Below are 25354 nucleotides of genomic sequence, written 5' to 3'. Positions count from 1 at the left end.
GGGAGAAACAGTTAGTGTTGCATTATTGTAACCATTCTTGGGCGAGCATTCCAGTTTGATGGGCGATAAGAAATATTTAGTCATAAGAGCACTGTAGCACCAAAGTTTGTAGGAAATCATTGAGCCCTACTTGGGTGTAAGGCTGCCTACAATTACTAAAATAGGATTACAGCGATGATCTGTCAGAGTAATGGGCAGTGTAGTAGGGTTCAGGTGCTAGTTTTCTGTAGTGAATTGTTAATGTTAGTGACGTGGTTCTGAGCACTTAATGCTCATGGACGTATCAAAAATGTTTGCTTGCCACCAGTTGTAGTCTGTGCCACTCATGATTTATGGAGCTGTATCCCTTGTCCCACAGCAACCAGAAGTGGGGCATTAATTATCTTGTTTAAGTGATTCTCTATGTTATGTGCCTCAGATTAACTTGAGAGCAACTATTCAAATTATGTCGACCTATTACCTTGCGTATTAGGTTAATAGGTTCTTAAATTAGTACTAGGCTAACTGCCTTTGTGGGCCATTTTAAGTCTAGTCAATTTCCCCATGTGAGAATCAAACCCTGCATCTTGTCTCTGTAAAGTAAAAACCGTAATAATTATGCTAAACTCCCATTTATACTCTCACTCATGGTTTCACTTGTACTAACTTGTATTCATTCTTAATGTATAATGCTCATTCTCAGCATTCATTTGTAAATCGCATTTGCAAACACACAGGCAAATCACACTTTGTTAAAACCCTCTCCCATTCATAAGACACGCACACACCTGTTCATGCATACAGGCCTACAGTCCGAATCACAGACTCAAAGAACTTTCTCATTCAAATCACACACATTGATTCATAGGTTCATAGGTAGGTACTAGGCTATTGGCCCTAGGGCCTATATAAGCCTAGGCAAAAAGGTACCCTGGCTTTTACCACCCAAGAAAACTATTTTCCCGTGCCCTTGTCAAGCAGAGTCACAGAAGTGATCCCGGGGTGAATTTCCAATTTCTCCTCCAATCATCAAGATTTTTCTTAAAGTGCTGATGAGGAGCTTTGTTTGATATAGATTGGTAGTTTATTCCAGAGTATGGTAAGGCTCTGGGACAGGAATCTATCCCTCCAGCATGTTCTGTTTATTGTGGTGACAAGGTTTAGGTCCCTAGAGTGTGTAGCTTGAGGGGTTGGGATTTCTTTAAGTGCAGCAAGCCCAACAGCTCTGGGTTTGACATGACTTTGTATGTTAGGCAGAGATTGCCTCTGAGTAGGTGATATGCAACTGAGTAAAGCTGGAGTTCTTTGAGACGGTCTGCGTAGGGCATCTGCTTGAGGTTGGTAATCCTCTTTGTGAGGTATTTCTGCGGCCTTTCCACTTGTAGATGTCTTATGAGGTACATACCAAAAGGGGCATTATACTGTGTAATGAGCCTAATGAGTGATGAGTAGTGGGGGACAATGATCTCTTTTTTTCCTGGATGAGAATCCTTTTGTGATGAGATGTGCCATGTAGAAGGATTTCCTAACTACTGTGGCGATGCGATTATCAAAGGAGAGACTACTGTCCACCTGTGTCCCAAGGTCTCTTATCATACTTTCGGTGTTAAGTAGATTACTGCCTATGTGGTAGTTCACGGGTGCAGAGTTTTTACCAAAGGGATGACAATGCACTTTTTGGCATTGAGCTTTCAGGCCATAGCTTTGACACCAGGCATGTCTCAGTGAGGCCCTTTTGTAGGATGTCCACATCGTTAGGAGTTTCGATTATGGCTCCTAGTTTGCAGTCATCTGCGAACTCCATTAGCCAAAGACCTTCTGTGTTGGCCTGTACTTCAGAGAAGTAGATAGCAAACAGGAGAGGACCCAGGACTGAACCTTGTGGTACTCCACTTGTCACTGGTCTGAAGTCGGATTTGGAGTCTGCTACTTTCACAGTCTGGGTTCTGTCAGTGAGCCAGTTGGCAAACCCATCTTGTGACATAGGGATTTATACATAGTTTAGTGAGTTTATCTATAATTCCAGAGTGGGGGATGGTGTTGAAAGCCTTGGCGAGATCTAGATAGGCTATGTGAACTACCTTACCCTCGTCTACAGCATTGGTAACTGCTTAAAAGAAGTCTATCAGGTTTAGGAGACATGATCTGCATTTTACAAACCCGAACTGGGTGGGGTCCAGAGTTTGGAGTTTACTAATGTCTTTGTTTATAAGTTCCATGGCCTTGCAGACCAGGCTCATCAGGCTAATTGGGCGGTAGTTCCCGGGGTCTGTGGTGGCTCCCCCTTTGTGGAGTGGGATAACCGTCACTGTGTGCCATTCAGTGGGCACAAAGCCTGAGGTAAGGCTATGATTGAACATTGTATTTGGGTGGTGTGCCAGTTCGTTCTGTAGTTCATGTAGAAAGCAGCCTGGGATGTTGTCAGGTCCCATGGATGCTGTCTTCTTGGCTTTGGAGAGTGTGATTTTTACCTTTGCAGCCGTGATTACAGGAGCTTTGCATTCTTCGGTATAGAGATGAGCCCTTTAGGGGGTGTGAGGGGGTTAAAGTTAGCACTGAACCTATCTGCCAGGATGTTGGCAGTATCAGTTGGTTCTGTATATTTAGTGCCATTGTGCTGTAACTCTGAGCAGATCTGAGTGTTGCCATTGAGAGTCTTGATATAGCTATAGAATGCTTTGTGGTTGTCTTTAGAATCAGTGGCAATTTTGTTTTCATCACTGACTTTGGAAGATTTAATGAGGGATCTCAGCTTCTTCCTGAGGCTGATGAGGGAGTTCCTCCAATTATGGGATTTTACTCTCTTTTTGCAACAGTTTCTTTCTTCTGTTGTAGAGTTTGTTTATGGCAGGGGACCGCCAGATTGGGTTCCTTTTTTGGAGGATGGCATCTTGGTTCTGTTAGGGATAGCACGGTCCATCCACTCGTGCAAGTGCTTATAAAGTGCATTTGTGTAGGATTCAGCAGTCGTACCTCTATTGTCCATCTGCATGGGTGTCGTGAAGTTTGCCACTTCTGTCTTAAGAAGCGTGAAGTTGGCTTTGAAGAAATTTTTTATGGTGATTTCTCTAATGGGGGGTGGGGCGGGATGTGGATGTTTAGGGTGATTAGCTTGTGGTTGGATCTGACCAATGAGGAACTGACCTCTGGTGTGGAACACTGGTCGCCCATGTTGGTAATGACCAGGTCTAGGATATTGCTGCCCATGCTGGGGGTGTGGATAAGTTGATCCAAGGCATTGAAATTTATGAATTCCAGAAAACGTTGAGCAAAAGAGTTGGTAGATGAGTAGTTTTCCCAGTTAATGGTGGGGTAGTTGAAATCGCCCATTGTTAGGGTGTTGGGTTGTACCCTAATATTTTCCAGAGTGTCAAGAAATTACTTGCCTACAGTCCATAATAGTCATTCAGATTACTAGGAGCTAGGCAGAAGATACTTTTGGCACAATGTGAAATAAGTAATTATCAAAGTTGCCCCAGATTAAGACTCCCATCTTTGTAACGACCAGCTTAAAACTTGCTTCACATCATGTGTGCAAGATCTGGTCCTCTGCAAGGCTGAATTTTAACTACCAACTATATATGCAGCTTTGTTACCTGAACTTCAGGTAACAAGTTTCATACAGAAGGGAGTGCTACTTGCAGAATGATGCTCTGGACGAGTTATGTTTAAGGGATGGTAGGAATTCAACAATTTATGTAATGTTGTACTGATAGTTAAGGAAAATGATATGTGATGTGTAATGTTTGTTTGTGTCATTCGGCTTTTCCCGGTTAGGGGTCGCCACAGCGGGAGTCCGGTCCGCTAATGATTGGTAGTAGAGTTTTACGTGCTGGCTTGCCAGGCCTAACGCACAACCTTCAACGAAGGAATGCCCATTCCCGCATGTCGTCACACAGAAGACGTTCTGAGAATCGAACGGGCAATGTCTAACTGTGAGGCGACAATGCTAGCACCACCACGCAAATAAAAAAAATGTTAATATGGTTTGTTTTCTGTTAATGCAGGTTTGCCTATGTTATAATTTCATAAAGGTGTGTTAAAAAAAAGGTAGACTGTATTGAACCAAAACTGCCTAAAATAAACTAGTATCTATTTAAGACCTTGTTTCCCTCATCAGATCTGCTGTCTGAATCAGGATAGCAAACCTAAATAAAAATGAAATGATCAAAATGACTAGTACCATGGAATTTTCTTTTCGTTTCTGCCACTAAACAGAAACGATTGTCAAGATAAAATTTATTTTGAGCAGCGTATCTGTTTTGTAACAAAACTTTTTAATCTCTGTAGTTGATCAGTTTAACTTTTTTGTAGTTTTACATTAATTATATATTTTGCATGGTTTGTTGCTTCTTTGGGTTATGTTAAGCATCACAGATGGCACTACTAGTGTGCACTCGTTGCTGTGTTTGAGGTGACATCCCTCCTCACTACTTTATATCTCTTACTCTTTCTTTGACTTTTATTATTTTCAGCATTTGTCCGGGAAACTAGTATGCTAAAAGCAGGAAAGAAATGCAACCGCCGCAAGCAGCGTGATAGTTATAGTTAAGTGCTTTCATTCTTTTAATAAATAACTTCAGAACTACCCATACATAATACACTTCATCACACAAAACTCAGTAATCACAACTCGCAGTTAGACTGCATTCCAAAAATAAAATAAAATTCATTACAGTGTATTGTATAAATTTTATAGCACTTAATAGGCATGTGTTGTTCCTGGAGGGTAACATCAGTAGAAAACTCTCATGTAGAACTTATGAACATAATGTGGTTATCAAAAACAAAGGAGCATTATAACACCTTTGCTAAACATGTTGGTTGTATTGATTTCATTTTCCATGTAGTAGATAACATTGAAGTCAGAACTTTTGGGGAAATTTTAGCATTAAGTTGGAATGCAAAGAGGTTTTTTGACAAGTCTTTTTAAATGCAGATAAAGTATCAGAATTCAATCAAATGATTAATATAAAATGTTTTGTAAAAGCACATTGATTATAAGTTATTTAAACAATTTAATAGTCTTTTTAACTATATATTGTACTGTAATAAATATTAGGTTTGGCAATAGACTTCACTATTGCTAATATTAAAAATTAACACTAAAGATAAAACACTAGACACCTCTCAAACACAAGCATGCTACACACAATACTTCCGCTGCAGAACACAATACACACAATAGCTCACACACCAGTGTCTCACCTGTACAGCCCTTAAGGCAAAACACAAAACCAAGAATATTAGTCATAGGTGATTCCATCGTGAGACACACAGATGTCCATCTCACCAGGCTGGATAAGGAGAAGGCCACGGTCATGACTGCGTCATAGTCCATGTTGGTGTGAATGACTTAAGATGTACCTCTCTGGACTATATGAAGAGAGACATGATTAAGTTCTCGGACTGTGTCTCAAGCTGGTATGTCCCTAGCCTTTGGCAGCATTTTACCTTCACCTAGGATGATGCCTCAATAATTGGCTTAGTTTCTGGTGTCATTCCAAGGGGATACAATATTTGTCAGCCTGGGATGACAGGATCGAGAGACCTGAATGCTTTGACAGAGATGATCTTCATCTGTCACCCCTGGGATTTTGACTAATGGCCAAGGCCTTTGCAACCGCCATAATGCCTTTTTCAGGCAATGTCTCATGGACAAAATTCCTGATGTAAGAACGTCATCTAAGAACAACCTCAAGCTTTTTCTGCTAAATGCTAGAAACCTAAACACAAAACTGCATTTACCGGAAGCAGTCTTCACTTTGGAAGACATTGACATTTGTGCAGTCATGGAGACCTGGTTCAGGGCTGTGGACAGCACCCAGCCATATCGAGCTACACCTCCTTCCACACGTTCAGACCACAAATGGAAGACATGAAAACTAAAGGTGGCAATGTATCAATATTCATTAAAGATAAATAACACCTGCAGATTGGTTAGACAGCATGATTCCCCTGGAAGGTACTTCAGGTGCAATTAACTGTTGGTAGGACACCTGTTCAAGTCTTTGCCAGCTACAGGACACCCTGCATGAATCAGGACACCCACTCTTCCTTTTTGGATCTACTTTAGTCTATCAACTTATATCCTAATTCCATGCTTTTGGGAGACTTTAACTACCCACCCATTGACTGGGGAAATTACTCATGTGGAAACTCACTTACCCATTGGTTCCTCTGTTTCATTAACTCCAATGACCTGGACCAGCTAGTTGAGATCCTCACAGGGGAATCAACATCCTGGATCTGGTGCTTACCGATATGTGGGACTACTGTAGCACCCCCATTGTGAGGTCTTCCCTGGTGAATTCTGACCATAAGTCAGTCTCATTCGAAGTTACTGTCGCACCTGATCCCCCCCCCCCCAAATAGCAAACTAAAAAGCTTCTCCAAAGCATGTTATTACATGTTACAGGATGGTGTTAATAGCTTCACTGTACCTCCTCCCTCAGATGGAACTGGCAATCATGCTGAGTTGTACACAAATGCTTTATACAAACACCTGAACAACTGCATTGATTCTGCCATACCTGATAGGACCAAAACAAGCTCCACAAGGAAGATTAAACCTGTCTGGTGGACAACTGCCATTAACAGGCTTTACAATAAGAGGAAGAAATTGCTGTCTAAGAGTAAGGGGGAGCGAGCTCCAAATTGGAAACACTCCCTCCTCAGCTTAAACAAGCAAGTAAGACTCCTTGTGAAGTCCTCCAAAGCTAACTGTGAATCCAAATTAGCTTCTTCAACTAAGGACAGCCATAAGGCTTTCTTTAGTTGCATTGATACTGACAAAAGGAAATACTCAGATTTGTGCCGAACTGTAGTTAATGATACTGTATATACCAAGCCTGTGAACATTGCTAGCTGTTAGCCAACAGGTTCTGTGAAAACTTCACTCCCCTTTCCCCACCATACTTAATCCAAGACATCCTTGCCACCTGTCCTCTACCCTGTATTCCAAAAGAGCAGGTCGTAAACACCCTCTCTAAGGTCAAAAACAGCATTCATGGGACCTGATAACATACCAGGCTGTGTCATACATGGGCTGAAACAAGAATTAGCAATGCCATTGGGTACTCTCTTCAGTCATAGTCTAAGCACTGCCTCCATCCCAGCTGAATCGAAAGGCCACTGTTGTCCTCTTGTACAAAGGTCGTGCTTCTGCTGCCCTGGGAACTATAGACCTGTTAGCCTGACTAGCCTTATCTGCAAGGCCATGGAGAGAATCATCATGGACCTCAACAACAGACATTGGTAATCTCCAAACACTTGATCCTACTTAATTTGGATTTGTCAGAGGAAGATCTTGCCTGTTAAACCTGGTGGACTTCAAGACAGTCACCAAGACCCTTGATGAGGGAAAATCTGTGCATACAGCCTACCTAGACTTAGCCAAGGCTTTTGACACTATACCCCATTCAGGCATACTTGACAAACTCACCGAGCTAGGTATCAACCCATATATCATTAGATGGGTCGCTAACTGGCTCACTGATGGAACCCATGTAGTCAAAATAGGAAAATCCACTTCCAACAGCAGACCTGTAACCAGTGGTGTTCCACAGAGATCAGTCCTGGGACCTCTACTGTTTGGAATTTATTTCTACCAAGTGCAAGCTGAAAGTGAAGGTCTGTGGCTGACCAAGTTTGCTAATGACCGCAAACTGGGAGCTGTCAAAACATCTCCAAATGATGTCAACATCCTACAAGAGATTCTTGCACAAGCAAATGACCAGTGCAAAAGTCATGGCCTTAAACTCAAGGCAAAAAAATATATATTATCCCTTTTGGTAAGAATGATGTCTCTACTAACTACTACATAAATAACAGCACCCTAAGTACGCACTCAGTGGTGAGAGACATGGGCACATAAGTTGGCAGCAACCTTACCTTTGATCACCATGTCTCCACAGTGGTAAGAAGGGCATTCTGTATTGCTCATCTCATAAGTAGAGGCTTCATAAGTAGGGGCATTGCCTCTAGAAAAAAATAAGTTATAACCTCCCTGTACTCTTCTTTCATCAATTGAGTACAATGCACCTTTTGGTATGTACCTTTCCAAGCACCTGCAGCAATTGGAGAGACCACAAAGGTTCCTCATAAGGAACATTCAAGGTCTTCAGCAACTTTCCTTTGAGGATCATCTGAAATCACTGCAACTTTATTCTGTTTCATACAGACTACTCAGAGGTGATCTTTGCCTTGCATATAAGGCAATCTATGACCCTGCATTTTTGGAAATACTGCATATCCGCAAGTCAAATGGTACACTGGTTACTTGCTCTAAAGGGACAGGTTTGTCTCCCAGAGGTTGCCACACCTTTGGAACAGACTCCTGCTTCATGTCAAGCAGAGGACCTCATTGGCCCTCTTCAAGTGCAATCTGGGTGATTGGATGGGTAACCATAAATTCACCCCAGGGGGTCCCACCCATGTCCCTCTTGGATAGGGATGATAGGTGCTGATTGTGGAAAAATGGAGTTAAAACTTGGCTAGGCTTGTAAGGGCCCTAAGGTCAGTAGCCTAGTAACCACCTATGATCAGCTTAATGGGTAGCTTCTATGCCTTTTCTAAAGCTCTTGGTGAACACAAGGAGTTTTAAGCATAACCAATAAAACAGTATTGCTCCAGTGCTCTTCAGTAACACACACCACACCAAAATGGCAGCTGACTACCTTTATTAACATTTTTCTTAATCCCAGCTTTATTGAACAGCATTCTTAAATTTATTAATCATAACATGAACAGCCATATAACAATTTACAAGGGCAACATATCCCACTCACCCTGCCAAAAATAAACAACGTTGTTGCAACCGCTCACTTAATCCCACTTAACAAAGCAATCTATCCTTGCTCACTTTCAGCCCCAACCCAACCTTCTTGTATCCAAAGCCCAACACCAGAGGGGGAACAGAAGTGGGACAAGCCTGCCCCTCTTGTCTGTTAATAACCAATCGACATAAACAAGTCCTCACTACCATAAAAGGAGGGAGGGTGGGTGAGCAGCAAGTTCATGCCTAAATCTGATCATCTACTCAGCTACACTCGCACAAACCCCCTTAAGCTCCTCCTTACGCCTCCCTCACTTCCTTCCCAGCACTTATCCATCTTAACTTGACCTTTCCTTTCTCACAGCTCTACCTGAACTCTTCCTAGTTCCCACCTCTCACCTAGCCTTAACATTCCCCCTCCTTCCTCCAGACATTTGGACCCCCCCCCCCCTTACCATCTTCCTCTTAAACCACTAGCCACTCTGTCTCTGGACAAATTGGTTTGTTCCCAAATCGCATTTACTATGGGATCACATTTACTATGGGATTTCAGCTGTCCTAATACTAACTAGTCAAACTGCTGTTTATAAATGTGCTCTCCAAATACTAGATTTAATGAGTAGACTAACTCAGAACATGTAATAACTCCAACAAGGAGTAATAATGTTTGCTTTCACTTTAAATTGACACCATGAAACATGACCTTTAACAGGGCTAAATGTTGCAGTTTTTCATATGATGTTATGAAATTAACAAATGTACTGCAAATTTTGGCCTGGATCTTTTAACGCAGATGCAGAAACATTTGCTACAGTTGTGCTTGAAATCTGTTATATTATGAATGCATGCATAATCAAATCAGTTTCAATAGGACACATGCTAGGAAATTCAGGAACAGCTCTTTATTTTAAGCTGCAAAATGAGCATACTTTACAGATGAAAAAAGGGCACTGTATAACCTCTAAAAAAATCTTTCAGCACCTGTTAAAACTGTATTAAACGAAGCACATTGAGTTATAAAGCAGTCAAGAGATGTTGGAAATAAACTGGGCTTATCGGCCGGACAGTAGTAAAGCTTTTTTTTCCAAGTACATTTGGAAAATGGAGGATAGAAATCAGGAATGTTGACTGATAGAAACAATTCCCCTATATTTTAAAGACATTTTTGCTCTTCCAGTATGTCCATTAGATACAAGTCTCATTTCAGGGGCAGACCAAGAGCACTGATTAAATGTTTTCGGAATTGTATAGTAGGCAATGCAAACTAAGAGAAGTGGATCTAGGCGCACATTCTGAAACACAGGTTAAATTGTCATACATAATGTATCCTATAAACTCGCTGTAAGATTGAGCAGCTGTTTTAGAGCAATGAAAGGAAGCAGTAAGCTTGAGAGATAATGAACTATCTGTAGAGGTGGCATTGCAGAAACATCGTTTAAAATCAGAAGCACTGGCTTTATGGAACCAGATAATATTCAGGGACTTTCCAGACCTTTCCTGTACAAAATTAAAAAGTTCAGGTGTCTAGCAGCATTTTGTATCAAATTACTGAAAGATTGGTATGTACCACAAATGTGGTGACAAATAGTGGTTTCTACTCGCAAAAGTTTGAGGTACTGTTGTCAATTAATGACCTGTCAGTTTAATATACGAATTCTTTGTGAAGCAGTGGCAAAGGGTAGTCCTAGATCTGTTGTAGCAAGTATTTCAAGACCCCTTTCTTCCTAAGATCAAAGGTTAATATGGGCTTGTGAAGGTAGGCCCTGTTTTTCTAATCTTGGTGACATTCAATAGTCTTGTTTAGACGGCCATTGCTGTATATGAAATTCTGACTGTTCCCACAGTACATCTGGCTGCAACAAAAGCTTTTCACATTATTTCATGTGAAAGTGAATTAAGCTAAAACAGTTGAAGTGAATTGCTGTACAAATTAGCTTAATCATAAAATAAACTGATTATATAAAAGAACAAAGAATGCAAGTGAGAGATACTGCCCAGACCCATCACAGGGCTGTAATGTTCCATTAATGATTTAGCTTGTCAAAGCTAAAAGATGGTAACCACATGTGAGTGACAGAATGTGCACATGACTGCAGTGTGGGAAGCATTGTTACCTCCACCTCAGGTGTAGTTGTGCCGGGTGGAGGTGTAGATACTTACAGTTATGGTGCTCTAACAACATTGTCATGGTCAACATAATCAAATAGTGTTGTACTTTGTAAAATCGATGGCCATAAACTTAGAATGGATAATGTCATAAGGGACCTAATCAAACTTCTAGATGACAGTCTTAGATTTAATTGGAATGTATCTGTGTCAGTTAGAAAGGTGTTTATGATAGCATTTCCTAATACAAAAGTGACTCATTTAATAATTTCAGAGAAAAAAATGTGATTCTTTACAGTGCTGATTTGGTAATTTAGTTTACAGTATAGCATTTTATTCTCATGTAAGTAATCAACCTTGGATAGAAAACTTTCTGTGGTTTCCCTCAATGAATTAATAAGCCTACAAAATCTTAAACTGCATAGATAGGGACTGAAATGTTGCATTGAGTCCTTTTTATCAGTTAGTTGGACTACTTCAGCAAATTTCTTAGACTTCTCAAAATCTTATGTTAAGTAGGAGGACTCAAGGTCATTAAATTACTGTTTGACAAGCCATTGCAGCAAAGATTTTTATCATCTAGATGGATTGTACCATAATCTACAGATACTGAAACTTTAATCTGTTCAGTATATTGTAGCCATTCTCAAAGGATGTTCTGTATTAGTTTTTTAATCGGTGTCAGACCCGATTCTTTTTTAGACACTGTTTGGAATCAGTAGAACATAAGGTGATGATTATAGCAATAACCCACGCCTGGGTGTGGGTAATGCTAAATTTACCCACAGTTGGCGTGGTTTGGTCCCGAGGGCGAAGCCCGAGGGACCAAACAAAGCCAACCGTGGGTAAATTTAGCATTACCCACACCCAGGCGTGTATTATTATGACATTATTTAAGAAAAGAAACTATTACTTTTCTTAAATAATGGCATAGTATAATGCCTGTTTACTGCCCTTCCACAGATGTCTGGCATCCGCGGCAGTTCTGATGTACTTAGGGTTGCCACCTTTTCAAATGCCCAAAGTGGGACATTTTCTGTAGAAATGTCAGATTTTGCAGGACAAAGCATACCCACAGCCAGGGCAAAGTGCAGAACTTTACTTTTTTGTACAAATAAAAGCTTATTCTTGTAGCATTTGAGTTGCTTATTCTATTTCATATAACATATAGGTGTTTCATATACAAAATAATTGCTTTATGCAACTATCAAAGAAAATGTAGGAAATATTTTCGTCCTGAAATCTCAGGACATTTACTATTTTTCCGATTTTTTCCGCAGGACACAACTGCCCAAAGAGGGACTGTCCCTCGCAAAGTGGGACAGGTGGTAACCCTGGATGTACTGCGCGCCTGCGCAGTACATCAGAGCTGTGGGCAAAAGCAACGGAGAAAGCAAGATCTCCGTTGCTTTTTTTTTAGTGTTTCGCTATGTTAAATGAGTTTAACATAGCGAGACAGTTTTAAAATAAGCAACGGACATCTCCGTTGCTTATTTTAAAGCTGTCTCGCTATGTTAAACCCATTTAACATAGCGAGACAGTGTTTTAAAAAAACGAGTTATACTAATGGAAAAAAGTCCGGGCGACCGGACCTTTTTCCATTAGTATAACTCTATTTACAACGGGCACGCTGGCCAATCAGCGTGCACGTTTTGGGGGGATCATGGTATAATACTTAATTATTCAAAACTGATTGTGGCCATGAGGACTTTAGCGCATACCAGGTCAGTCTGTCAATACCTGCTTCAAGTTCTTGCAAATTCATGTTCATTACTTCATTAATGCTGTCCTATCCACCTTACCTTAGCTTCTGTTCCAGCATCAGTGTGTTCTCTAGTGAATCTAATCTTTGCATTGTGTAGCTGAAGTGTTTGATTTCTGGAAATCCATGGCACCCTCAAAAATGTTCCCCAACACCACACTTCAAAAGCATTGATGATCTGGCCCACAGCCTTTTGTTTTTTTTTTTTGTTTTTTTTACTGCTGGAGAGAAAAAAAACATAGCTTTAACTATATGGCCTTTCCTTTAATTTCTCCAACTCTTTTTTGGGTTTCTAATACCATGGCGGGAATGGACCCAATTCCTACATCAAAGTATGATTAAAGTTCATGAAATTAGTATTGCTTCAGTCTATGTTAGCCAGAAGTAATCTTCGCAGCACCTGCAATATGCCCAGTATTGACGACTCCTGCAATTCATACGGATTTACATGCATCAATAACATGTCTAAGTACGATTGTAAATTCTTTCTTACAAGACTCGTTGCTCCTACTACCATTGGAACTGAGTATTCTTCCACATTGCCCTCATTTCCGCTTGCAAAGCCTGGTATTTTATGACTTTATCTCTCTGTGTACATACAACACTGTAGTCACTGGGTGTAACAGTTTCAATGATCAATGCTACTTTTGTCTTTTCATGGATTACTATATCTGGTTTTCTCATCTTTTTTTTTGAACTGTTAATGGGTGATCCCATGTGATACATACATAATTTTCTATAATGCTTTGTGGCTCATGTTTCCAGTGTTTTTCATCTACTTCAATATTATAATGTTTGCACAATCTCCAATGCCACAGTGTTGCCACATTATATCTTTCAGTATACAGTTATTTTGCCATTAGTATATCACAACCAGCTACAAGATATGCGACTGTTTCCAATTCTGTTTTTCTAACCTACATTTGTTTGTTTTCCCCACATGTTCAATGGACTTTGTAAACAAATGTGTACATAGTCCACTGTCTTAGGCTGCCAATATTAACCTTTTGTCTTTTGGTTTAAATTCACCTCTCCTTAGCCATTCTTGTGTTCGGACCTTTGTTGACAATGCAGTTTCTTACCAGTTTACAATATTACCGTATTTTTTATAGCTTTTCTACCAAAAAGCAATAATTTCATAACTGCACTCACCATTTGTCACGAGTCTTTGAGCCCAGGCAAATAAAACCTGTCACTGTTTACATACAGATAGGGAAGAAGTGGAAAGAGTAGGTGCTGTTACTTAAATATTTTTTTTATGTTGAGCAACAATGCAGCTTTTGTGCTGTCTGCTTTCAGGTTCAACAACAGGCTGTTCAGTTTCAGCTAGTAGAACAGTATCCTCTGTATATGTGAGTGTATTATTTCTCTCGACAGTTTTAATCCCAACATCTGATTCAGTTAATCCTGCAATTTTTTATGAGATACTCATCATATAAATTTGAATAAAAAGAGTGACTGTATATAGTCTCATGCTGTTTCCTTGTCTTAATCCATTAATTTATTCCACATTAGTTTCAAAATGTTTCTGTTTCTGCATACAGATTACTATGGGAATTTGGTACAAAAACTAAATGTAAACAACATGGAAAAAAGAAGGGTCTGTTTGCAACACCGCATCTAACAAGATGATATAACAAGTTACCATTCTCTGTTAAACAGCAGACTCCTGACTAATTTTCGGAAGTACTGTGTGTATGGGGTTGCATTAGTTTGAAGCTTGTAGATGTGATTTGCAGACTTGGATAATCATGCTTTTAAAGAGCAATGATAGACATTTTTCTTTTATTCTCCAGGGTGAAGATGTTTTTCCCAGCCTGCAACTCTGGCTTTTCTACATGAGTAGGTGCAGGAAGGGCAACTTGGACAAGGATGGGAAAAGGAAGACACCGTCTCCCATCCCCCTTTACGTGGATGAACTTAGCTAGAGTCCCCAATGTGGAAGCAAAATCTGGCAGAAGGCTATCCCTTAGAGCTCCATAGCATAACCGTCAAGGTGCATTCCTGTATTTCTTAGGCATGCTTACCAGAGAAGGTGTATTGAACCCCACCTTGCACAACCTCGATATTGTAAGTTCGTAGTTGAATACTAGGCTAACTGCCCTGAAGGGCTATTTTAGGCCTAATCAATACCTCAGGTCAGAATCAAGCTGTACTTTGTGTTTATGAGGTAAAGATCTTAACCATTATGCCAAACCCACCCCTAAAACACTGTATTGCCTGATGAGTTTAATTTTACAGGGTCATAAATGATCATGACAAAGAAGCCAGGCAATGGTTACTTTTATTACAGTAAAACTAGACCGTACATGCAAAACATAGTATAACTTAAAGCCAATTCATCATAGTATGTCAAAAAAATAACAATTAATACATCACCGATAAAGTTAAAAGCTTCATCCTTGCCAACACTTTGACTGGGAAGCCCCTTTTCAGTCGGGCAGGAGACTGTCAGAAAAGTCCATGGATAGTGCATCCACTCCACAGGTGAGGCTTCAGTCTGACCAAGTAGAAAGTCCTGTCTTTTAAAAGCTGTGTGTGTTGACACACACAGGATTAGCAAAGATCATATTGAAACAAAACATAGGCATTGGCCAAATGCCCAGGAATGCTACAGGTAAACCTCCTAGTTCCTGTGGTTACCTGAAAACCTAAAGGAATGTGCGAAACAAGTCTCTGGGTCATGGAGCTTGTGCATAAATAAGAAGGAATGTGAAAAACAAGTCATAAAGTAATCTCATTCCCATAGTTATATAGAAAAAAGGGGAAAATACAGCATATTAATATTTACTATATCTGTTTTACCATACCAAGTCAGCAGTCAACTCACTTACACTCAAGGTATACTTTTTGTATCACATTCATATCACAAACACTGGGCCACATTGTAGTGCACTTGCTTAACCAGCAGAGGTTAAGTGAAATGCTGAGGCAGTGCAGATGACTGCTGACCACAACTTGCCACTTTTCCAGCACTGCTGGCAAGTGAAGATGAGGTTCTGAAAGATGTATCCTGAGTTTGCAAAAAATATATATCCTCCAGAGGAGACATCATAGACTGGTAGTGATGCTTAAAAGATCAGGCAAGATGTCAGGGTGGTAGAATATGGCATTAGTGTTATGGAGGGGGTTAAGGGGTCATTTCTAGTGAAAGACACAAATTTTGTTTTGAAAACATCTGATGAACTAATGGATCTTGTGAGTAACGGGTGTGTGCGCTCTTCAGCATCCAGTCCTGCAGTCAAATGAATCGCAGCAGCATTAAAGTGCATAGGATCATCAGATATTTGTCATGTCTTGGTACTGCTTTGTGCATTGGAGATGCTGGTGTGTTACAGCTGGAACAGATATGACAGCATGAAGGTAGGAATGGGCATTGTATATCTTACTGTAGTTTGTGTTCTCTTAATGAACCCCTTTCCCTGTTTACATGCTGCTTCTGCTGATTTGCTCCATTCTTTAATGCGAAGAGGTACTGATTCTCTGTAAACTGTTGTATGTTGTGGTTCTGTGCAGTATTCTGACAGCGAATGACTTATCAGTCTGTAGGGCTACTGAGTGTGCTACTGATTGCCGTTACCCTTTATTTTACGTGAAACGCCTCTACTAAAGTACCTCACAGTGGTTCTCAAATGTGGCCAGTTGTTTAGGTGAATGGAGTTTCTTTAGTGATTGTAAACTTGATTTACCACTGGGGGAAAATCCAGTCAGAACACACCTGAAAGCTTTGAACTTTAAGCATGAAAATGTCAGTGTCAAGTTCGGCCCTCCAGTTCCAGACAAATTAGAGAAGTTTCATTTTTTTAGTGTATTTATAAAATGCAATCACTGGGGTTAATGCTTCAACATTTGGGGTGTGAACTGTTACATTTGTTTTAGTTATAGATGCATATAAACTAATAAATCAGTGAAGTTTTGTACCCCCCCCCCCCCAGATGATCCAATCTGAAGCCAAATCTAGAGTCCTGCACCATTTACTTAACTGTTGAACTGTGGATCCCCATAGCCTCACCTGTAGTGTAGATAGGCAGCTTTCCAGAAAAAATATTACTGGCTGTGCTGGTTATCCAGAGCTCCTTGACAGTTAAACAAATTCCTTCTGTTCTGATATTGCCAGGCTTCTTCAAAGTCTGTTTTTTTGCCATTTTTTACTCCTGCTCACATTATCCCTAAACATTTGCTGCCTGTATCACCTTTTCCCATAGCATGATGCAGATACCACACTCCTTGACCAGTCATTTTTATTTTGTGCCACCTCAACAGTAGAATCTCTCAACGTATTGCTTCCCTTTCCTTTGGTGTCTCCTGCAAACCCACACCTAAAACATTGGGCCACATTGTAGTGCACTTGCTGACCAGCTGGAGTTTCCCAGTATCCACAGACGTTTTCCTGTTGCTGTTTCAAGAGACCCAATGGTGATAGGGTGATATAATTTTTGGATTGGTACAGTGGGAGAAACAGAAGACAGTGGGTCAAAAGTTCAAGTTTGAAGCAAGTCTGCTTCTCATCTGTGCTTTTTCTTTGCAGCTTCTAGATTGATGGTTGTGAACTTTCTGGTCCTTCTGCGTAAAGCAGTGGTCCCCAAAATCCCGATCAGTCTTTCATAAGTATCTTCACTGGAATACATGCATTTGGTCACGCGACCAACTTGCAAACGTCGTTTTTTCCAAACCTAAATGTCGAATTTGTAGTTGTCAGGCGGTCAGAATGTCATAAAAAATTCTGAATTTGACATTCTCGACTGCTGTACCACCTAAACAAAGCGCTACCATGGGTCAAAAAGGGGGGGGGGTTGCAGTTCGACATAATTGCATTCGCAATTATGCGAAGTCACCACACTGCTTTCAAACATTTTCCAGTCGGTCATCCACCGGCCGACCAAATGCGTGCATACCATCTTCACTTGCCCTGCCTTTCCTCAGATTCATCACCTCCTGTTTTCTCTCTTGTATTATCTGTAATGGAAGAATTTTTTTTTCTTTTTTAGTAGATTGGCAGTATTTCTTTCTCATTACAATTAAGTTTCCTGACTGGCCTCCTTTCCTTTGTAACTTACAACCTACCTTATTTCCTTGAAACTTTCTGCAGATTTTAAATGCTCCTTTGTGTGTGGTGTTGGTGTGTTTCTGTAACTTGTCTGATTTTTCTTCCTGTAACTGTGTGCTGGATTTTGGGTCAATAGCTTTATTTTGATTATGACCCCGATTTGGCTGAATTGTAAACTTTGTAGTTTCTTTCGTGACTGTTTAATTCTCTAAGAACAAATTCTCTTGTGTAATGAGGTGAATGTCATTTACTGATCGTTGCTGCTTTCCTGTTATAACATAACTGATGGTTATGTCTGTGTAGCAGTTCCAGAGTGATCCCATAACAGATGCATTGTTTTTTACTTTAACATGTGGCCATAGGAAGGCCTTCCTGCTTCTGATTGTTCCTGTTCATAGCATGACTCATGTTTGTTTTTAATAGTCCGGCTATTTCTGAATTAGTCTTTATACTCTGTGTATTTCTATATATTGTTCTTCATGTATGTACTGTTGCGGACTTCAGCTTTTCCAGTAATAGTATTATTACTTCATAGCTATCCTCAACATTTCCTCATTCTAGGATTCCTTGTGCGGTGTTGCTTTCTAGATCACCCAGTTGGTAAGGATGTTATCTTTTATGTTCTTCTTAATGATGTTTTCATGATTGGAGTCCTTCAAACTGCATTTTTAAAAAAGTTCAAGGTAATTGTGCTTGAAACTAGCAGGATCCTTATTTCTTGTATTCCTTCTTGATGGTCATAATTTTAAGATAGTTGGTCTTCTATAGTAGCCAGACGTTAATTTCTAAAACTACAGTTGTCTTTCTAGCATCTGTACGTTTTATACTTGATTATTACGTTTGCAATGCCTGCAGTATTATGTTCTTCTGCAGTCTGTGCTACATTGCTTTGATGCCTTGTAGAGATGTGCCCAGACCACACAAAATATACAGTATTAACTGCAGCATAGTTGTTAGAATTAAGTAAACTGCCAAGAATGCTTGCAGTTATGCCACTTATTTTAGTGCTGAATGAAAGGCTCCGCACATGGGAAAAGTGGAATCTGTTAATAAGATTATTGGTTTGTATAATGCTTCCATGCCTGTAGAATTTGGAACATGTAAAGTATGTCATCTATCTTTGTGAAGCATTTAGGTCAAATTCTGTATAGTGACACACTTGGGATTCAACCTTTGTACACTAAATTGCTATATAAAGCAAAATTAGGTCATCTGAACTATAGCCAAAATAAAACTGTTCTGTCTGAAGGAGAAAAACACTCCTGCTCTTTCCTTTCAGAAAAGCTTCCTTTCCAATTGCTCAGTGGTTTAAACTTGATTTTTTTTTTTATTGTGTTCAAGGATCTGGCAAAATGGAAAAACCGTCGCAGAAGCTTTACTTCAGACCTGCAGAGGAAAAAATCTGAACGGGAACTAATGGAACCAATGAGTGGTATTCCAGAAAGACCCCCAAAACCGTTAAAGAAAATGCAGTCTGAAAGGTATAAATTCAGCATTATGTTAGACTTCTGAAGTGGGAATGCCATCAAAGGACGTGAAACACTGCTTAGGCAAATGGGTATTGTTTTCCTGCAAGATGTATTTGACACATCTTTCAATGCTTAAGTGTCTTAAGATTATTATTTTTTTTGATAAGTTGTTTGTCTAAATGCATTAAGTATTGCAGAGTTTGAGTTTTACTGGATGAATGTATTTAGCTGTCTTTGTAAAGTAGTAAAAAGTCTACTATTAAGGAACAAGATTAAAATATTTGGGTGTGCTTAAACATTTGTGAAATTCCCTGAGGCGTTTCACTGAAGGCCACTGTATAAAGAAAACATGTTTAATTTTTAAGTATGTAGCAACTGAAAAATGACTCATTTGACACCTGAGCTTCTGATAGAAATGTCAAGCGTTTAGGGTGTATAAATGTGATCATAAATGCTTTAGATGCAACCACAAAGGTTGTGTTTAGTGAATTTCAGGCAAAGGCAGCAGATGTTGAAAGTGTGTGTGTGTTTATGTAGATATGCACAAACTTGCTACAGCAGCATCTGTTTTTTAGGACACGCGCATATTCATAGACTTCTAATGTAAATTTCTCAGAGACGAGCTCTGATTTGAATAATCTGCCTGTTTTGATTGTGACAAAATGTTATCTGCAGTATTTTATTGTTCTGTTGTTGCTGACTGACCAATGAACTAAACTTGGATGGAGAAACACGTATGCATCTCCCTAGTGTCATGGATTTGTCTGAAGTTCTTGCTGTCTCTAAATATTTTTGATTTCCTTGCAAATCACAATTGGTCAGTAATGTCAGACATTGGCGTTTCATACTTAAGTAAGGTAAAGTACTGTTTAAAAATTCTCTGATTTTTGGACTTTTGTTCCCTCATTATTTTTGGCTTTGTCCAGGTTTATTGAGCAAAGAAGTTGTAATGTATGTGAGCAAGCCGTGCACATAAATGTGTAGCTCAAAATAAGTGCTTGTCCACTTCAACAGAAACCTTATTTACATTTCCACTCTATGTATGAAGGCAGTGTTTAATAAGCTGCACTGTATGAATGCAGTGTTTAAAAAGCTGCATGCTGACAAAATGAAAGATATACGTTTGTAAAATTAGTACCTTATTTCTGAAATGTGTTGACTGTTTTTACCCAGGTATATAGTTTGAGATCTACTGGTTTCCTTTCAGTTGTGTGCACATTTATCAGAAAGACTGGATTTTTTTTATTTTAGAGACTTGCATTTTGAGCACCTGCACAATACATTTGGAAATAAATTGCCAACAATTTCAAAAGACTGTCCCAGCAACCTGGAGAATATAATCTCCTAAAGTCTAATATTGTCGTAATACATCAGGATGTTGAAATGTGTGATCTTATTTTTTATCTGCTGTTTTTTTTTCTATTGAAAGGGGATCTGTTTTTGCCATAGTTTTGTAGGTTTTTTCTAGTGACCGTATTATTTAATACGTCTTTGCAGTGCAGTTTCTCCTGTATTAGTGCCATTGCTTGCCCACTTTTGACCACAGTATATCCACTAGTGAGTGAAGTGTGTTGAGGAATGGTAACATTTATTGTGTTTCTAGACATGAGGAATGGTAACATTATTTGTGTTCCTAGACATGCTGTTTTCCTGGTAGATATTTGCTTTTAGTGTAGTCTTCCCAAAATAATTTACATACTGGTTTTGAAGTTTTTAGTGCTTTACTTGATTGTTGTTTTAGGCTTTATGTTCTTTCTTGGCAGCATGAAAAGCAGAACATTTTATCTTAGTCCTACTTGTTTTGCGTCTTTCAGTTTAGTCCCATGCCTTTTACTGCAGTAACTCTTAGGCAGAGAATGAATCGATTATTGCAGGCCTGTAGAAATATATTTTGTCTGTATGTAATGTTGTAGCTAGAATTAGTTTCATCAGTAAGTCTGTGCAGACAGGTCAAAGGCTGCGTTTGCCTAAATGCTAATGGAAGCATTGAAAGTGATGTCTTTGGTAGTAGCCTGAAGAAGGTTCTCTGAGGAGTGGCTCCCGTTGCGGGTAGGATGCAGCAGGTGGGACCCTGTCTTATGGCAGAAACAGTCAAACTGATACATGGTTCATTAATACAGTTCTGATGAGTCTGACTTGACTTTGAAGTCACATCAGACTGTCTTGTATTTCATCTTCCTAGTTCTTTAGTAGTGTCATTAAAGTAGTCATCTGAGACTGAAATTGTTTGCCTTCCACAGACATGCCAAGTTTTGATGGGTTATGTTGCAATAATAAATTGAGCCACTGTTTAGTCAATAGATCAAAGGTAACTAACTTTACTTTTTTAATAGAAATCTGTTAGTACATGACCATCATCATTTCCCCCCTTTTTCCCATTTTCTGTGTGGGATTGGGGTGTCATGTTAACTGTCGCTGTCTCTCTTGATTTGATGACACATTCTTTCCTCCTTTGACACTCGTGCCTGACTTTCACAGATAGTCTCTGAACACAATTTATGCACCTCTTTGCTGGATGCTGTCTTTATGCTTGCCTTCTTCCTGTCTTTCCCAAATCATGTTTACCAGATTGTCACCATCTTCTCTGCACATGTGCCTGAACCACATTACTCTGTTCTCTTTGATTTTTGTTCTGCAGTTGGAGCTACGTGGCTACTGCTGTTGTCTTCATTTCTTCGTCTATCCTGCAGTCTACATCCTACCACTCTTCTCCGACACTTCATTTCGATCACCTCTGGTTTCCTCAACTGCTCTGCCTTTACTCTCCAGGTTTCTGTACCATACAGTATTACTGGTCACACCACTGTCTTTTTTCTCACCTTACTTATCAGCTTCTTTGACATTCTGTCATACACTACACCTGACGCACTATGCCAATTGGCTGCAGCCCCTCTGACTATAGCTTTGCTCTATTCATTCCGGCTTCCCTTCCCCTCCCAGATACTTGAAGCTGTTAACCTGTTCCACTGTCTTCCATTCTATCTGAATTCTGAGCTCTTTTTGATTTCCCCCATTTGTTGCCATCACCATTGCCTTTTGTATACTCTCTTTCATCCCTTGTACCTTCAGTTTTGCATTCCATTCCCGTGTTTTGATGAAGTTCTTGCTCAGTCTGCCTATAATGCCATATCAGTTGCATGCGGTAACATCGATTTGTCCTCTCCAGCCAGTTTGCTAATGTAGTCCATCACCAGTATGAACAACAGTGGGCTTAGAGCCCAACCTTGATGCAGACTGAACACTTTTCATATTAGAGTCATTGGGTCCTTGTACGTACCTTGCACTAATTCTACCAATATTTCTTTGACTATGAACCACAGCAGAACTGCCCAAATCAGCTTTCTTGGGACCTTGTCTTTTGCTTTCTCCAAGTCTAGGAATGCCTAGTTGGACTCTTTCTTCGTGTATAGCTTCTTCTTAACTATCTCTCACTGCATACTGATCTGAAGCTGAACTTCTTATCTCCCATCTTATTCTACTACTGTGCATATCAGTTTCAGTCATCCTCTCCAGAACTTTCATGCAGTGTGACAGCAGTTGCTCTGTACAGTCCACAGTTGTGAATATCCCCTTTGTTCTTGTACACTGGCACAGATGTGCTTATTCTCCAGTCATCTAAGATGCGTCTTTCTCTCCACACTGAGTACCTGTTTCTCTCCTATCTCAACCAGCATCTTTATCCTATCTGCTGTGACCTCATCTGAGCCTCATTTTCCTTAGTGCTGCTCTTTCTTCTAGGGTGGGCTCCTCCTCCTTCTCTCATTGGGGTTTGTGTGGGGGGCAGTGCAGCTTCTGTGGGATTTTCTTCATTCAGAAGCTGCTGAAAGTACTCCATCTTTCTGCCTTTGATGTCCTTTGGCATGATGAGCAGGTTGTTGTTGGCATTCCTTATGAAGGGTGTCTAACTATCTTGATCTTTTTGTCTTGGTCTTGCAACCTGATATAGTTTTTGTGCCACCTACTAAGTCACTTTCCCGAAGCTGGTAGAGTACTTCTGATGCCCTGTTCTTTCCTAGCCTGTTAGCCAACTAGTATTCTTCCAAGGCTGATTCATGTTTTCTATTTCCCACTTTTTTCCTGTGCTCCTTTTGTTTGATGACTTCATAGACTTCTGCATTCCACCACCAGCTTTCCTTATCTACTTTATTTCCATACCTGGCTCAGCCTCATACCTGCTCTGTAGTCCTCACAAATGCTGTTTTGAGATGCTGTCAGTCTTCTTTTTGGGGTGCTAGACCCCCTGAGTAATTACTGGAATTGTTGTGCTCTCTCTCCATTCAACTTCCAGGTCTTCAGGCTGGTCTCTGTTGACCTTAGAGCCTTCTCTGACCACTGCTTCCAGCTGATTTTGGCAACCAGTGGTTTATGCTGTGGGCCGACTGTTTCACTGGGGATGATTTTGCAGTCATGGATTCTACACCAATGCCCTTTGCTTACTTGGAGGAAGCCTACCTGAGTTTCATGTTGGCCACTCTTGTATGTGATCTTGCCAATGTCTCTTTCTGAACCATGTATTGACTACTGTGAAGCCATTTGCCAGAAAGAAGTCTAGAATGGCGCCGCCTCCTCTATTCCTATTTTCCCACCCATGTGGACCCAGGCAGTCCTGATATCATGTTCTGTCTTTCTTTATGTGCATTCAAGTCACCCATTATCAGCATTAATTTGTGTTGTCCTGCTTTATCTGATAGGTTTTGCAATAGCTGTATGAATGCACTCTTCTCTTCACCATCACAACCCTGCTGTGGGGCATAGGCTGAGTTTGTGAATACTCTGTCACTAGGCTGGAGTTTTGCCATGAGTCTGTGCTGCTGCCTACAGCTCCATTCATTGGTGAATTTGAGATAGAAACATTCAGCATGTTTTTTTGGATGTGGGAGGGAACCCCACAGAGACGCAGGGAGAACATGCAAACTCCAAACAGGCATTTGTTGGAAGTCAAGATTGGACCTTGAACCTTGTACACGAGGCAAGATCTTATCCATTATGCCAACTTGTCTATTTATCAGTACTTGGCAGTGGGAAGATAAAAAATTAATCAACTAGGAAGCTGTCTGAATTTTGTATGCATTGTTAATTAATGGAGTCCTCTCTAAGCTCAGGCAAGTCATGAGCAGGAAACTGCCAGGACTGATGCTGTGATCCACCGATTATTTATTTTTGCATATTGTATGTAAGCCTGAATTCATAATGGGCTCTGTTACCTTTTTGAATGAGGGCACTGTATATATCGACTAAAGAAGACATGAAGTCATTAGAGGAGAAAGAAATATGGAAGATTCTGCAAAGTGGCACAAACTGTGAATTCTGATGGTCATAGCTGGAAATAAAATGGGGAATAATTAACAGCATTCCACTGAACTGGTGGCCTGACCATAATGCAACATCAGTAATGAGCTTACAATGCTGAATCATCTGAGAGCAAGTATTTATTTTTTGCACATTATATTGCATCACATTTATGTTTTCACAGATATGTTGGAGTGAAATTTTTGATGTACGTGTTCCTAGAGGTGTTTATAAAATGTGTACATTGGACTTGATTTTTAATTAAGTAAGGTAGCTGTAACACTGGAGTTCAACAGTTTCTACTGCTTCAGGAGTATTGCCTTACACCACGGGTCATGCATATAATCACTTTCTCCTTTCAACATTGGCATCAACCCCTCTTAAAGCTAATGCTTACACCACCAGCTGGCCAGGTCTGCCATGCCGCCACTTCCTCCATTATCTTCTCATTTTTAGTGTAAGGATGATGTTTAGAACTAGACAGGAGATAGCATGGAGAATGATATTTTAGATAAATTGTGGAACTAGGATTATGATTAGGTTGAAGTATTCCAGAAGAGAAAATCTACAGGAGTTTGTGAGAAGAATTAGAAAATAACTTACTGAAGGTGTTTATATGAGAGTGTCGCAAAATAAATTGTTGCACAAGAGATGGGCAAAGATCTGTGGCCATAGGATGTGAATGATTAAGAAGGTGCTACTGCATCTACTAGGTGACCTGACCTAATGAATCATTGGAAGGGGGGGGGGGGGGGTTCCTGTGAACTTGGTAAAAACAGGCATGGGCTTCTGTTACATAAAACAGATAGTTAAGGAGCGTAATGGGTAATGGCAGGTACTTTGATTTGCTAGTAGTATATGGAGATACACAAATAAATTGGGTACTTTGAAACTTGCTGACCACAGGGACAGAGGTGCCACAGTGT

General features: G+C 40.1%; 1 protein-coding gene across 11 annotated transcripts in view; it reads left to right on the top strand.

Annotated features, from left to right (window-relative positions):
• The window catches only part of LMO7 (LIM domain 7), a 921898-nt gene that overhangs the window by 562700 nt on the left and 333844 nt on the right, over positions 1 to 25354 (top strand). For all 11 annotated transcript variants that reach the window (XM_044071726.1, XM_044071729.1, XM_044071732.1 and 8 more), the window contains one exon: positions 19012 to 19151. In XM_044071726.1, coding sequence (XP_043927661.1) covers positions 19012 to 19151 — 140 coding nt within the window. The remainder of the gene's footprint in view (positions 1 to 19011; positions 19152 to 25354) is intronic.

The sequence above is a fragment of the Protopterus annectens genome, chromosome 5.part0 (assembly GCF_019279795.1).
Source record: "Protopterus annectens isolate FY-2018-M chromosome 5.part0, PAN1.0, whole genome shotgun sequence".
In the NCBI taxonomy this organism is placed as follows: Eukaryota; Metazoa; Chordata; order Ceratodontiformes; family Protopteridae; genus Protopterus; species Protopterus annectens.
This window is presented reverse-complemented; position numbering and strand designations above follow the sequence as displayed.